General features: G+C 37.6%; 1 protein-coding gene across 1 annotated transcript; it reads left to right on the forward strand.

The window, feature by feature from the left end:
* Window positions 1-1,699: 1,699 nt before the first annotated feature.
* On the forward strand, window positions 1,700-15,156 carry kncn (kinocilin). The gene is made up of 5 exons (XM_042704148.1): window positions 1,700-1,736; window positions 3,404-3,472; window positions 4,705-4,776; window positions 9,914-10,001; window positions 15,039-15,156. The coding sequence occupies exons 1-5, from the start codon at window positions 1,700-1,702 to the stop codon at window positions 15,112-15,114; spliced, it is 342 nt and encodes a 113-aa protein (XP_042560082.1). The 3' UTR covers window positions 15,115-15,156.
* The last annotated feature ends 893 nt before the right edge of the window (window positions 15,157-16,049 follow it).

Here is a 16,049-nt window from a genome sequence, read left to right on the forward strand (position 1 = left end):
ATTTTGAACAATAGAGCCTGAAGAACTGAGCTACTTTATGTAATGAGTTTAAAGTGTGGCTTGTAGGTGTTGCAATCAGTCTTCCAGGCAAGGTCAACAATCATTTATCCTACTTATGTGCTGGTGTTCTATGTGTTCATACTAGTGCTGTCAGTTTAACGCGTTATTAACGGCGTTAATGCAAGCCCATTTTAACGCCGTTAATTTTTTTATCGCGAGATTAACGCAATAAAAATTTATATATATATATATATATTTTTTTTTGGCCTCGCAAACTGTGTAGTAGGCTAACGTTACGGTTTGATTGAATGGTGAGCGCGATACGGCGAAATGGATGATAAAAAGCTTCTGAATGGAAAGTTTACTTTTAAAAGTTGTGTTGTGCAAAAGAAGCGAGCTTCACTGTTGTCTGAAAATGTCAACAGGCAGCTGGCTGAAAGCAAAGAAGTAGTAGGCTTACCTTTTATTGGTAACCTAACTGTTACGGTTCATTGTTTCTGAAATAAGAGGCCTGACTACTATGTTTCCAGCAAACTTGAAAAAAAGAAAATATTAAGCCATGGTTTAACTGCACTATATGCTGAGTCCTTGTTTACCTGAAATGTGCACTTTACAATGTTATTTTGTACCGCCCTGTTTGGCAATGTTGGTTTTCAATAAAATAAAACATTTGCATAAAGCAAGCCAATCCACTTTTCCATGTTGATAAGGGCATTAAAATTAAAATAAGAAGATGGAAAAAATAAATAAACGAAGGGACATTTAGAATAGATAAAAGTTTGCGATTAATCGCGATTAATTTTGAGTTAACTATGACATAAATGCGATTAATCGCGATTAAATATTTTAATCGTTTGACAGCACTAGTTCATACCAAATTGTATTTGTTTATGGTGCAGCTTCTTTTAAACTCACATGCCATACCTTGTATGTTACAGTTGAAATGGTAAGTGTGTACATTTCCAGGAGAATTTAAACATTTACCAGTGTGGTGATTCACCATAAGTGGAACAATGGACTACAGTTTTCTCCAGCCACACTGGGCATCTCAGTGCCTCCAGTGGCGAGTGTGATTGCTGAAGAGCTAGCTAGCCTAGCCCATCAGGCCAAGATTATCTTCTGTGTGGGAGAAATGTTTGGCTATCTAGCATTATCTAGTCTGTTCATTGTACCTTCTGTGCACAGAAGGTACGTATTGCTAATACTGTTCAAGAGAGTAAAGCTCGATAGTGAGCTGGTAACGTGATGATACTGTAGCCTACTCGTGTTTAGAATTCTACACACTCACCTTCACGCTGAAATCAATACATTCTCTGGGAAAATGGTAGACACTCTTCAGCCAAATTTGGAAATGTACTGTTTTTACCCATGAACCGTAACATATACACCACCGAAGTAGCTGCATTTACGTGGAAAGCAATCTGATTGTATTCAACACAGCATCAGTGTCCTGTCCTCAACCTCAAGTGCCTTGCTAGTCAACAGATAATCTCCTTTCCAGATGAACAAACTGACAAGAGGTGTTGAGTTTTCTGTCTTTACTAAAGTGAGATAGAGTAGAGCAAAAGAACAATGCCTTCAAAGATCAATTTAACAGTTTGGATGTTCTTCAAAACAAAGTTGATTCATTCTGATGACACTATGTAACAAAGATTGAATTAATAACTTTCTTGTTAGGAAATATCATTGCCAGTAGATCATGATAAAGAACGGACGGCAGAAGAACGGCATTGGCTGTGCCGCCAGGTTGCTATGATGGTGGCTGGGGTACTCATGGAGGTTGCTAAGGTAACTGAAGTGGTTGCTATGATGGTTGCTAGGGTTGTCATTATAGTCATGGTTGCCAAGATGTTGCTAGAGTAATTGAGATGGTTGCTAGGGTGTTGCTAAGGTAGTCATGCTGTTTTTTTTTGGTAATTGAGTGTTTGCTATGCTGGTTGCTAGGGCATTGCTAGGTAGTCATAGTGGTTGCTATGCTGGTTGCTAGGGTGGTCATGTGGGTTTCTGGGATGTCAATTTAGTATTGGTTGCCTCCCATCCAAGCTTATATGGATGACATGATGACACTGACAACAACTGCTCCCTGTACCCCTCGGCTGTTGGCCACGATTGCCAACAACCTAATGCAATTCTTGTAGATTTGACTATTATATAAACCATGGCCTGAATAAAACAGCACTGCACCCTAGTGGTTGCTCCATTGGGTTTGTTTGGGGGGTGGGGTATTTGTGTGGATCACGAAAACGCAACAAAAAAAGTCTCCAAATGACATCAGCGGATGAATGCACGAACGCTCAGAATTACAAATTTACAAATTACATTTAAAAAAGTATCATGTATATATACAAATTATATAGTATATATTTACATATACATTAATTTGTATAAATTATGATACATTTACAAGGTTGTATGTGTTTGAACCTTATGGGACAGTAGAAAGCGTTAGAGTGATAAGTATTGCGGAATATACAATTAATCTGACTCCATTACATATTAAATGACCTACAGTATTACCAAACAGTATATACGCCAATTGTGAGATCTTAATAAATGTAATGGCATGGCACACAAGGAGTTATATGAATGGATAATGTATAAACAGTTTATTAATACAATAAACGGTAAGCTTAAATGTTACAAGTGTTAGTCAAACTGAATGTAATATACAACCCAAATGAATAAGTACAAATGTAAATAATAGCAAGTGAATACACAGTTACACCAAATTCCCTTAAATTACCAAATGAACCTGAATGCATGAGATGAATAACCAAACCTGAAATGAATGGGTGAGAGAAATGGTGAAAGAGAGACAAACAGAAAGAGCAGAAGATGAAGAAGAAGAGAAGAGACAAGAACAGAGGAAAGCAAAGAGCAAAAATGACCCCCAAACACATAAAAATGTAATTATATTCCTTATACCCCCACCCCTATTAATACAGGCCTCTGAGACATTTGGTCACAGCTGGATCTCTTAATCAACATCTTCCCCTGTGAACCATTGTGGCGTTTCCCCTCAGAGGAAGCAGACTGATATATATCCGTGTAGGGTCAGGGCTGTTGGTTGACACCCCTTTATTCTGTGGAAGATACTTAAACTTGGACTGTTTCAATGTCTAATCAGAGACACGTCTGAATCTGCTGAGTGAAACTCCCCTTTCTCCCTTGATGCATCATTGCAAGAATAAAGCCTGTTTCCTGATTGATCATTTTCTGACTGAGTCTCCACCATCACCATCTTTGCTATTAGAAAAATACCAACAGTTAACAAAGTGTTGCCAACTAACTAAAACCATTAGAAATGTTTGTGTGCCAGACATGAAGTGATGCATTCTCGGTTGCTAATTTCCCTGGTGTCAGAATGCTGAATACAGTTCTAAAATAGCTTTTCCCTTTTCAGGTCTCCTTATTTCTATTTACCCTTTCATAAGAGCTTGGTTTAACTTTCACCACATCCTCCCCACTGTGGGTAAGATATGTCTCATGAATACAAATCTACCTATGAACTTTGCAATGTTTCCCCTGTATGCATTCAACAGTGCACCACTGCTACTGAATGAATAATGCTGCTGAAATTTCATGTGATTTTTTAATTCATTATTTAATGAAGAAGCGTAACTTTAGCAAGGTCTACTAGAATAGATTTACATGCTTCAATGTTCCAAAAACACATTATTTTCCTCACACTGTACATCTCTATTCACTCTGTCTGAAACGCTCTGTTAGAACTCATGTGCCTTAAGCCCCCATCATCTTGTCAACAAGATCAACAAACCAGATCAACAAAGGAGGCGTTTCAGGCCGCTGAAAAAAGTGGTTTCTATGGGAGAGTATTACTCCCTCTGGTGTGTACTTTGGGCTTTTCAACTTTGAAGACCGTTTACGTGCACAAAAGGCTGTATAACACAATAAAGGAAAGGGAAACAGTTCTCATATGCGATTCTCATATGCACTTCACTGCATTTAAATGCCAAAATCTAACGAAACACCAGTTTAAAGGCTAGCATCTCATCTGATCTCTCATCCCTCATTCAGTAATTTTTTTTAGTTTATTTGCCATGTGTTGCAATCCCGAACTAAACACTGAAACAACAGTTCAGCTTGAATTGATGCAACATTCAATGGGCTTTACAGTATTGCGTTCATGCCACATCCCAACAGGGAAACAACTTCATCCATCTGAAGTGGCAGTGCTCCATTAATCAGTGTAGCCCTACATCATTGTACAGTACTTTTCTGTTTAACTGCCTATGAATAAAATACTCAGTATTTAGGTTAGTATTCAGGACATAAATTAACTGAAGATAATTTTAAAGAACACTTGTACGTATCAGTCTATTTAGTATTTCTATTAGGTACAGAAGATGGAAGAAAGGTTTAAATAAATTAAATATAATATGAATATAGATTGGTAGATAAACTATTTTAATGTCAGTAGCAGTTTGATAATAATACTACTAATAATAATAATAAAGTAAAACTTATTCTTTTAAAGAAAAGTACAGAGATTTCAGCTTCACGGGCTCATTTCAGCACGCCTCTGCTGCTGAAATAAATCCTAGGGGAAACAGTGCTTTGCATGACCTAAGAAATATACACCACCTTGTACATAGGCTTACATGAAGTTGTTCATACATCAAATTATTGTTTTACAAGTAATAGGCATTAATGTTATTTTACAATGTAATCTCACACCACCAGGCAACTTCAGAGTCCACCCAATGCCTTCAAATCCAGGCCTTGAACAAGCAATGGAAACCATCAGGCGAGAAGGTGGGTAGTCCTTCAGTCTAGTTCATCAATATAATCACAGAGGAAAAATGGTCCGAAGTCCACAAAGAACACTGAAAGAATGTTTTCAATACAGTTCAACAGCAATGACTGACATCTACAGTATGTTCCTGCTAGTGCTTGTTTTTATCACTGGTCACACTATTGTTCTTAAGTTTTATTTCTAGTGTGATTGCTCAGGCACACAACATGGCGAAACAAGCACACTATTGATCTTCAGTTTTATTTTTATTCATTCTTATTCCACCCGTTCTTTTGGGACGCTTATGCTCCTAGCGTTTTGAGATATCGACACCGCTCCAACTCTGACATCTGTGTCCTGATCCCGTGTAGTGTAAACATGGTTGCACTGCCACCTGTTTTTTTTTCTTGTTTTTTATCCCTCTTTTTCTCTTTTAAATTAATTAATAAATTAATTGAAATGTCCTATTGTGACATTCTTGCTTTGCCAGCTGTAGACCAGAACCATTTAGATCATGTTTTTTTTTAAAAATAAGCCATTAATATCAGTCTATATTTCACCCAATGTCAGCTTTACAAATCTGTCTGGTTATGAAAGATTTTCTCGAACCATTTACATAACGGTTTACACTAACCGTTTAAAGGTGCCATAGACTGGAAAACTGAATTTACCCCAGCATCATTAAATAAGGAGAGTTCGGAACCTGGAAATGACATACTGTGAATCTCAAACACTGTTGTGTCGTCCTTCACATGCAAATCCAAAGAGCCAAAGCAGTGTGGTAAAACGGGCCAGTTCCAACAATCCCACACGGTGTCGTAACTGTGGTTTCTCATTAATATTTATGCCCCCAATCTGAACATACTCCCGCCCACCTTCTAGCCCAGGGAAAATAGATCTGCACAGCTTCAGCAGCTCCACAGATGAAAATGAGAACAAGACAACTGAGCAACATCAATGTTAGTGTGCTCTGCACATTTCACTCTGGACAGTTTCTCAAACCTGGGACAATATCGAGCAGGCTTTGCTCAGCGTTTGATGCTAAAGAGAGAGGCACTTTCAGCTTTATTGGCATCACAACCCCAACTGCAACCTGTAAGTAGCAATCCATGCTGTGTGACACTCTTTGATGATTTAATCTTAACTTGAAAGCTTCATAGTGAGCTAGCAAACAACTGTGTGACAATAGCATAATGAACAAACGCCAGTCAACTTCATCACTTAATTTAAACAACAAACTAAGTTACCATTGATATTTAACATTACAGCTAATGCAAATGTTAAATAACTTCGACTGTTGGCTGACGATAAGGCTACTCTTAACGTAACCTTCGCAAAATTAGTGTTAAGTATGCTGGAACATTACACTGTTCTTTGTAGTTAAAATTAACACTAGTACATTTGTATCAATGTCAGCACTTGTTTATATGTTTTTATTTATAACTTACTCTTAGGAATCTTAGCTAGGCAGATCTAGCAGCCAAGATCAAACTGTTGAACGTTGACAACAGCCAACTTTAACACTGACCTGATCGTCAGACCTTATCTTTAAGTCACCTTACTTTAACTTATTAGGTCAGCTGGCTATTAGACAGGAGAAAATGTAATGTTATTGTATTAGCTACTAGCTTAGTTAAAGACAAATATATGTTAATGGCATTAGAGGACCAGTGAAGTTATAATGGGTCATATTTCTGGTCATGTTCAAATGAGGATGGAAAGCTTAGGTTAATCGGGTATCCTTGGCTAGTTCAGGTAGCCGCATATTATTTCAGCTTTGTAAAATAGCTCATTCTAAGCTATCTAGTTTGTTAAAAGTTGTAGTGAAAATGTCATAATTCCTGCCTACATACTGTACCTGATTTTTCTAGCTTCTTGCTTTGCCCTGGTGGATGGGCACACTTCAGAAGTGGTGGTGACGAGGATGCAGTGTCAAACCAACAGCCTTGCCACTAATTTCAACCGGCCTGAAAATAGGCTTCAAAGCCATAGCCCTCCAAGATGTCATGCTTGGTAAGTATGTGGAGAGTCTCTTTCAAATAGCTGCTCAAAAACTTGACCACACACACACACACACACCCCTACTCTCTCTCTACTAAATTATGACCATTTATTTCTTGTGGTACTTGATGGTTAGACTTATCTCAATCTCTGCCTTCTACTCCTTAGAGTACCAAATGACCAAAAAAGTGTGAGCACATGTTTGCAAACACAGAAAATTACTCTTATGTCATATAATATAATTTGAAGATTTAAATAACTTTTTCAAGAATTTGTTTTCAATCACACCATTCAGCACTCTCTATCTAGGCTTATATACTCAACCTGACTCCTGAAAGGTTACATGTATAACCAATGAAAACCTACAGGGTCCAGGGCCGGACCTAGCCCATTTGGTGCCCTAGGCAAGCTTCACCCCTCCAAGACGTCATGCTTGGTAAGTTTGTGCACAGAAAACAAAGGACAGCAAAACCAAGCACCACCTTTTTTCTCTGTATTCTCAACTGTAGCATACTATAGAGGTATGTGTATGACATCAGGGTATCTGTCAGTTTGCATATTCCTCTCTACATCATTTTCTGTTTTACAGATAAGGCCTACATCAGTAATGGCTCCTGGGGACTACAGAGATCCAAGGCCTGAAACAAAAAGAAATAACTAAATAAATATATTTATTTACCGACAGTTGCTCCTGTGTGTTATAACTACATATATACAATGTAGCATATAGAGTTGATAACAAACAGATTCATATGCATATGTAGCATACATGTTGTAGATTTACTAATATTGTACATTAAACAGCACATGAGATTTGAATCTACCAAAATTCGACCATAGTCAATAGTTAGATGAAGGTTGAACTGGAGTCTATTCACCATCAGCTCTTGCTTTCTCAACATTGATTTGGCGTAGAACAGTATTTGCCAATTTCCGTATCTCTGTATGGATCCTTTCAATGTTGTCAGACAGTTATATTAACATTTATGTGTCACTGGCGAAAACAAGTTTACTTTGATGCAGATGCTTGCCTCATAGGATTCCATTGCAAAGCCGTTTTGCGGTTGCTGGTTTTAACGTTCTAACGCAGTACTGGACCGATTTTGATCGTTAAGTCTGTGTTGTACTGTGTAGGAGGGCCTTTCAGGATCCTGGGTACAGCATGCCGTGCGTTTTGTGGCTATCGCCAGCCAGTTGTGCAATGTTGTTGTAACCTGCCACCATTGCTATCCTTGTATAACTTAAATTATCATGCACCATGTCAGCCAACCATAACTAAACATTACTCAACAAATGTACTCAAAATTCCCACATGCCGGGGAGCCTCTCCTGTCCCTCTTCATCTCCTTCTATATCACATTATGCTAATTCATTAAAACACTGATAAAATGGACATACTACATACTTACATTTATCTCTCTATCTGTTCGTCAAATTGATGTTTACTAACCAAATTTTTCTCTTTCTCATAGCACGACCTTTGCCCGCTAATGCTGATGGCTGTGAAAACATTGTTCCTCATCACCATCGCCATTAAGGACACATATTAGGCAGCCGAGCTCTGCCCACTCACTTTGTCTCTCTTCTTCCCCTCCTAGTCTAGACTGTCTCTGCTATGGGATGCTGTTGTAGTCTCTCCACCTGATCTACTTGCAGAAACCCTCTGCCTACTCCTACCCATCCCCACCACACTGTCATGCATTCATTAATTAATTCTACCCCACTCAGTCATGATGCATACCTAATCTGTGCTAGCCTATTTACCCGTAATGTAAATAATTGCAATCATCGACATAGTTTTTTACTTACTCTTGTCATAGTAACCTTATGAGCACTCTGTATACATGTATACTCTGAACTAAACTGCTCTTCAACACTTGGATGCTCTCTCCCCATCTTGTCCACTATCAATTTTTTATGTATCATATATTTGTATCATCTTATGTGTACGTGTATCATACATATGCAATGTTATGTTTGTATGTATCATATGCATTTTCCCCATCCTAATACATGTATGCCACAACCCCCCCTTTTCTATCTAATCTCTACCTCTACCTGGCTGGCTCCAAGCAGAAGTTGAAGTTGTATTCATTGACTATAAAGTGTCACACTTCCATGACACTTACTCTTACTGTTGTCTCTTTCAAATAGCTGCTCAAAAACTTGACCACACACACCTCTACTCTCTCTCTAGGAATTATGACAATTTATTTCTTGTGGTACCTGATGGTTAGTCTTATCTCAATATCTTATCTTCTACTCTTTAGAGTACCAAATGAAGTGTGAGCACATCTTTGCAAACACGGAAAAATACTCTTATGTCATATAATATGAAATCTATACCTTTTTGAAGATTTAAATAACTTTTTCAAGAAAAATGTTTCAATCACACCATTCAGCACTCTCTCTCTCTCTCTCGGCTTATATACTCAACCTGACTCCTGAAAGGTTACATGTATTACCAATGAAGACCTACAGGGTATGTTTGTAAGGTGGGAAGCACTCTGAAAATGAAAAATCAACTAAACTGACCAGAGGGCCAAAACTCATTATATCCGATATCTCCTTGTGAGGCTCTTTATTCCCAGGAATCTTTTACTTGGGCAAACAATGAGAAACACATCTCATACTGACTGTGGAGAGTCTCTCTTATATTATAACGCACCTTTGTCTTCTGAAGTTTGTCTGAAGTTATTGACCATTATTTTCACATCCCTTCTATCACTGGGTCTGCCATCTGGCCCCCTGTTTTCCCCTCCCTCTCTCATGCCCCTTTATCTCTCTTATTCTCTCCTTCTCTCATGGCCCTTTCTCTTTCTAATTCTTGAGATAACTGTAGCATCTAAATCTGTAAATGTATATGAATGAAGCATATTCATGTTTAGCCTTGAATTGATCCTTACAATATGGGCAGTAGTCTGATCCTGGTTTCCTTACAGTCTTAAGTATCTCACTACTTAAGCTCTGCATACTAATCAAAGGTTTCCACGGGTCCTTAAAATGTAAAAAAAAAAAAAATTAAAATCAATAATCTGAATTATGCCTGAAGTATGCTTCACCAACCCCCATCAGGAAAACCTTTTCTTAAGTGGAATAACTACCATACCTTTTATCTGTTTGCTTCTTTTTATCTTGTGTTTCTTTCCCTCAAAGGGACACAAAGCCAGATGAATCTGGAGCGCTCCAAGAGCAGGATAGGAACAGATGCTGGGACAGCTGCTGATGCATTACCAGAAGAAGGGTAAGATGAACCAAAAGATCTCTGTAAAATGATTTGAATAAATATTAAAATTATATTATTATTAAAAAAATAAGTAAAATATGTATTGTATTGATTGCCATGAAATATTTCATCAAAACAGATCAACTTAATTTTGAAACGAAAATGTAAACTAACCTCTTTGGTAACACTTTAGAGTAAGGGTACATGAATTATCATGAAATCATGCATAACGTCATACATTAATATCTCATGAATCATCAGGAATTAACATGACTTCAAAGTCTTTCATTCATGACCTCATGCATTAACAACACAGTAATTACAGCACTAACCGAGGGGAGTAAATCATCATGACGTACGATTTATTCAAAGTTCCATAGAATACATTTATTCAGTTATTTAAATTGTTCTCTGGTGTCTACATAGAAAGAGTGTCCAGATGTGGTTTTAGTCTGCTCTGATTGGCTAAGGTAACTTACAGCAAGTCACTGTGATGGTTCACACAGACATTAACATGTTGAAATAAATCACTAAAAGCCATGAGAGTTGAACCATGGAGTGTTTATTTGGAGGAGGAAACAGATGTTGAAGACCAGCCAGTTGCTCTGAGATTGGAAATGAATACTTCTAAGTGGTAAGTTTTGTCATATAGTGTTTCCAGTAACAATCTGCTACACATAAGTTAGCTGTAATTCCATCATTTCAGCCTAGCCACAGCAACAGCCATTTGCATAGTCATAACTTTGTTTTTAGCATTGTAACAAGAACATTGTAAGTATTGTGCAGCTCTGCCAACAATGATTCTACGATGCTAGCTTTGACATGCAGTTTTTATGAGAAACTCTGGACAGCAGGGGCAGCTCCTAAATATGTTGTTTGTTATGAATTGAGAGTGCTGCTTTCATATGTTGTGACTTTAGTAGGCTATCGATTAGATATTTATTTAGGTAACAAAAAGTACAGACAATATAGAAGCCTCTTGTCAATGTCAGTATCACAGACTTGGTAATGTTGTTTACTACTCCCCTGCTGAATATGCTGTATATCTGATTATTAGCCTATACCATTAATAAATAACCTTACATCAATGGCTATCAATATCTTTTTTTCTTCGCCAGGTGTTCTTGTGGAACCTGCACACATGCCCCTCAAGAGAGAAAAAATATAGCCAATGTTGCAGGTAAATACCACAGGTAACTAAAGTGGATACAAATTCACAGACGCTGTCTGATCTAGGTCAGAAATGAGTACACTCATAAAAGCGATGAACATAGTGACTGATGTGACACCTTTATCTTGCTTCAGCATCAAACAAATATACCCAATGATAAACTCTTAACCAAATAAATACTAAAACAAACAATTCAATTTTATTTTATTTATATAGCGCCAAAACAATTAGTTTCAAGGCGCTTTACAGAGCAGGGCCTGAATCCCCCTTGAGAAAGCACAATGGCAACATGGGCAAGGGAAAACTCACTGTTAATAGGAAGAAACCTTGAGCAGAAGAAACAATATGTGTTTTCCTCCTCTCCTCTCCCTGCAGATGATGCAGACACTTGGCCTACAGGTGATTTGTCAGCTGGTGCTGGGGTTTCCCTGGAAGAAGTGTCCGTGTTGTCATCCCTTCATGTTCTGGTGCTACGCATCAGAGTTACCTGATGCTGCAGGGCAGTATGTCGGGTTCAGACATATCCCGTGAAAAGGTATTTTTATTTATTTGCAACTTTGCTTTGTTTCTTTGCACATTTTGAAGTATTGTTTGAAATAAATATATTTTTTGTAAAACGTACAAAATGTTGGCTCTGTCTTTACTCGTTTGATGGCGTGTCCTCCCTTTTTGGCTTTTGGAAAGAGAAGCCTGTACACAAGTTTCCCTTTATATGTTGTCATTTGTAAGTGATTTGCATTTTGAGGGTCAGCTATTGACCATTAGACTTAATGTTTCCTGGCCATGGTTCATGATCGACACCTTTACAGACCAAAACCAGTTCCCCAAAACCAGTTGTCGGGTGCTGCAAATGACTGACATTGTCTAAAGAACTCAAAGTAAGGGCACAGTTGGTCAACGGCTATGAAGGTCCCTCTTTTGCGTTGTCAGACATTACAAACCCTGTCTCAAGTCTCAAACAGGCTGAGGAGGCATTTTTCAAAAACCAGGAACTTAGCATCTCCAATGCGATGACAATGTGAAAAAAAACAAAGAAACAACAACATTGAGCCCATTAGGACGTGTCAACAGTGTTTGAGATTCCTGTGTACCGAACTCTCCTTAATTAACAATGCTAGGGTAACTCTCCTTATTTAACAATGCTAGGGTAACTCTCCTTATTTAACAATGCTAGGGTAACTCTCCTTATTTAACAATGCTAAGGTAACTCTCTGTATTTAACAATGCTAAGGTAACTCTCCTTATTTAACTATGCTAAGGTAACTCTCCTTATTTAACAATGCTAGGGTAACTCTCCTTATTTAACTATGCTAATGTAACTCTCCTTATGCTCTCCGATGCTAGGATAAATTCAGTTCTCCATTCTATGGCACCTTTAAAAAATGAGACTACAGAACCAAATCCGACCGACTACAGCACAGAGCACATCGTGAAATCATAATCAACTAAGCATTAGTTTGTGGCCCTTAAAATAAAGTGGTGAACCATTTTATATTTGCTGTAGCCCATGAATTGTGTTGAAATCCAAATACATTAACTAAGCATTAGCTTCTCATGACTTCATCGTGTTTGTGGCTCCTCAACTGAAGTGGTGAATTGGGCTTTCTTTAACACTGATGAACGACATGTTATCGATGATGTCACAATTGTGAAATTACATGAATGAGGCGTTAGTAGTTCGGTTAATCATGTTTGTAACCCCTCAAATAAAGTATTCTGATCAACCTTTACTATTATGGAATCATGTATTTAAAAAAAATACAAAAACTTACAAGTTATGTTAAAATGTAATCGGAATTTGTGTCTCATTGTGGTCAAATCAATTACCACATATTATGGTAGTATGTATGTATAGTATGTAACATACCAATAGTATTGCCTAAAAAGTCATACCAGAAGCAAATTTTGATGTTAAAGGTGAAACAAACAGTTCAAAATAAAACATTCATAATATTCTGCCCCTGCTAAAGTGTGGTTGCTAGCTTGCTACCTTGGCAGATAAGTAACAGGTTCCCAAGAAAAGGTCTGATGCAGGATTTCTGTTTAAAGCCTTAACTTCAGAAGCTCTGTAAAAATAAAACATACAAATAAAATAAAAAAAATGTCAATTGCATGTAAAAGTTAAGAATAAATTCATATATATGCTGTTTGTGTGCACAACAATTTATGAAACTAACGGAATAGTTATATATCAATATGTTTAGCTTCAGGCTAACTTACATTATAATTTCCATAGACCAATTGTCAGCATATACGAATTAACTACATTCAGCGCATTATTACTAGTTTACATGTCCTTTTTGTAAACACTTGAGATAACCGAAGACCAAGTGCCGAACCTGGGGTGATAGGGCGTTTTCGGTCGCCGCCCCCTCCCTGTGGAACTCCAACTCTATATAAAAAATGCCCCCACACTGTTAGCATTTAAAAGGGCCCTCAAAACCCACCTCTTCAGCCAAGCCACCCCAAACTAACCGACCCCCCCCCCCCCACCCCACACACACACACACGCAACAAACACACACACCCCATGTTTTTTTCTTTATTATTTTCTTTTCTTTTGTTACCTTTTTTGTCTTTATTTTAAGCGTCTTTGAGAACTTTGGAAAGCACTATATAAATGTGATGTATTATTATTATTATTATTATTATAACTTACAGGTAAATGGCCAGACATCCAACAGAGGGGGGGAATTATGTCTTATGTGCTGCCTATAGTAACTCTATAGGGACAACTTAAAAGAGAATCCATTACATAAAATCCATTTTAACCACAAGGTGTCACAGTAGGCCTACTACAACATATTGTCAACTAGACAACACACATCATATTTACAGGCTTATTTGATAGTTCATGCTAATTCAATCAAATAGTCATAGAATAAGGCATCACTCTAATGAATTGGATTTCTTCCTCCAGAGACAAAATTAACACTGAAGCTAACATATAACTCTAAATACATTTGTCTGCACGCATGTCCTACATGAACATTCCTTATATAATTCAAGACGTCTTACATGTGTGAATTCATGCTTTTTTCATGTATGAAATCATGGATGAATTCATGGTACTGCATGTCCATGCCCTCCTAGAGGTTGACCCGGGTTTGATGTCCGCCCACTTCAGGATGTCCAGGTAATTTGCTTTGGATAAAAGCGTCTGCTAAATACCTTCCCTTTACCGTTAAAAATCAAATGGTTCAAAAGAGCCACAAACTTATGCTTCGTTAATAATGGTTTAATGATGTGCTCTGTACTGTAGTGGCTCAATACAGCATGATCATGATGATGTGCTCACCTTAATTAATGCTTAAATGAATGTGTTGTTAATGCGCAAGGTCATGAATGAAAGACTTTGAACTCCAATGAGACAACTCCAATGTTCATTTCTGATGATTCATGAGATTTGAATGCATGATGTCGTGATAATTAATGTACCCTCACCCTAAAGTGTCACCACATCTTTCATATTATATATTGTACTCAGTTCTCAAGAAATTTGTATTTACTTAAAAGGATCTCTCTTATTCCCCATTTCAGATATTCACGAGAAAGGCATATTTGTTGACACATTGTACTGACAAAGTCAAAGAAAACATACTCTTATACAATTCTCAGTTGGTTTGAGCTGAGCATTCATCTAAGCTTGGCTGCTAGCATGTTGGCTGTCACAAATACAACTCAAAAAGAGGGGAATAGGAATGAGAGTTTGTTTTCCAACTAGAGGACTTATTCCCTTATTTGACTGTATTATCAATCACATGTACAAATAATGATGGATGGGATAATTATCAAAATTATATTAATGAATCAATTAATAAGGAGGGTTCAAAGAGATCAAGGTAAAAAGCCACCAGTCACCATAGAATTTTTTTCTTTTTCAGACCATCTTCAGATGTCCCAGATATCTTGGCTAAAAGGAAGATTAAGCCACCTCTCTCTGACCTAGATATTCCCTAAAGACATAGTCCAGTGAGGAGCCTTGCATCACTTGATATTTGTGTCTGCCTTGTAAACAAAGTATTATTATGACGTTGTTACAAGTAAGCAAGTATTATTATGCATGCAACAATATCTCTGTCAAGATGTAGCCGTAAAATACTCATTAAAAGCTATTTTAAAAATCCTTTGTTGTGAACCATTGTACACACATACACACTTTACAAAAATGGCACCTAATGGAGTTCTAAAGGGAAGTTCTGGAGTAGAGTGATGAATTTCGTTGGGCTCCTTCACATAATTTATTCTCATTTTACCTCTTATGCTGTGACATTCGGCTTAAGGTGCCCAAAATGATGCTCTCCTCATCAGTGATAACCCTGGCAATAGTTGGAACAAGCCAGTGCAGAATTCTATTTGTTCCCTTCGTTCCCTTTCCCTGCATCTGCTCTACACACTTCAGTCATGCTTACATTTCCTGCTGTTTGCCTGCATCGCTAGCTACCTAGCTCATCCAACTCATTAAGTTTGACTTCTCATCACAAATCTGGATTACTTGTTTCATATATAGTCAAAGCATAGGGATTTTTCAACATAGGAAGAATAGTTTCAATAGAACAGCAGTTTACTGAAGACTATTGAATGCAGTTAACCACCACAACTACTGTAAAGCCTAGTCACTGTAACCATAGACACATAAATTGAACAAATCCAGACTGCACTTCCTGCTTGGGTGCACTGGTCCTGTGATTACACCTTCATACCACCATCTGTCCATCCTATTACAATGGTAGACAAAGAAAAGGAGAAACCTACAAAACAAATCAAAGTGCCACCTACCCCTAACACCAGCACCCTGAGGATTGAACTAGGCAACCTTTTTTTTAAATTATGTTTACACGTTTGTTACCCCGTGAAGTGTAAGTGACAGGGTAGCCTACCTTAAACTCTGGTCC

The sequence above is a fragment of the Clupea harengus genome, unplaced genomic scaffold (genome assembly GCF_900700415.2).
Source record: "Clupea harengus unplaced genomic scaffold, Ch_v2.0.2, whole genome shotgun sequence".
NCBI lineage: Eukaryota > Metazoa > Chordata > Actinopteri > Clupeiformes > Clupeidae > Clupea > Clupea harengus.

Coding starts and splice junctions, on each gene's coding strand:
- kncn (XM_042704148.1), top strand. CDS start 1,700: ATGATAAAGAACGGACGGCAGAAGAACGGCATTGGCT. Junction 3,473..4,704: donor CCACATCCTCCCCACTGTGG/GTAAGATATGTC, acceptor TCACACCACCAG/GCAACTTCAGAGTCCACCCA. Junction 10,002..15,038: donor GATGCATTACCAGAAGAAGG/GTAAGATGAACC, acceptor TTTCTTTTTCAG/ACCATCTTCAGATGTCCCAG.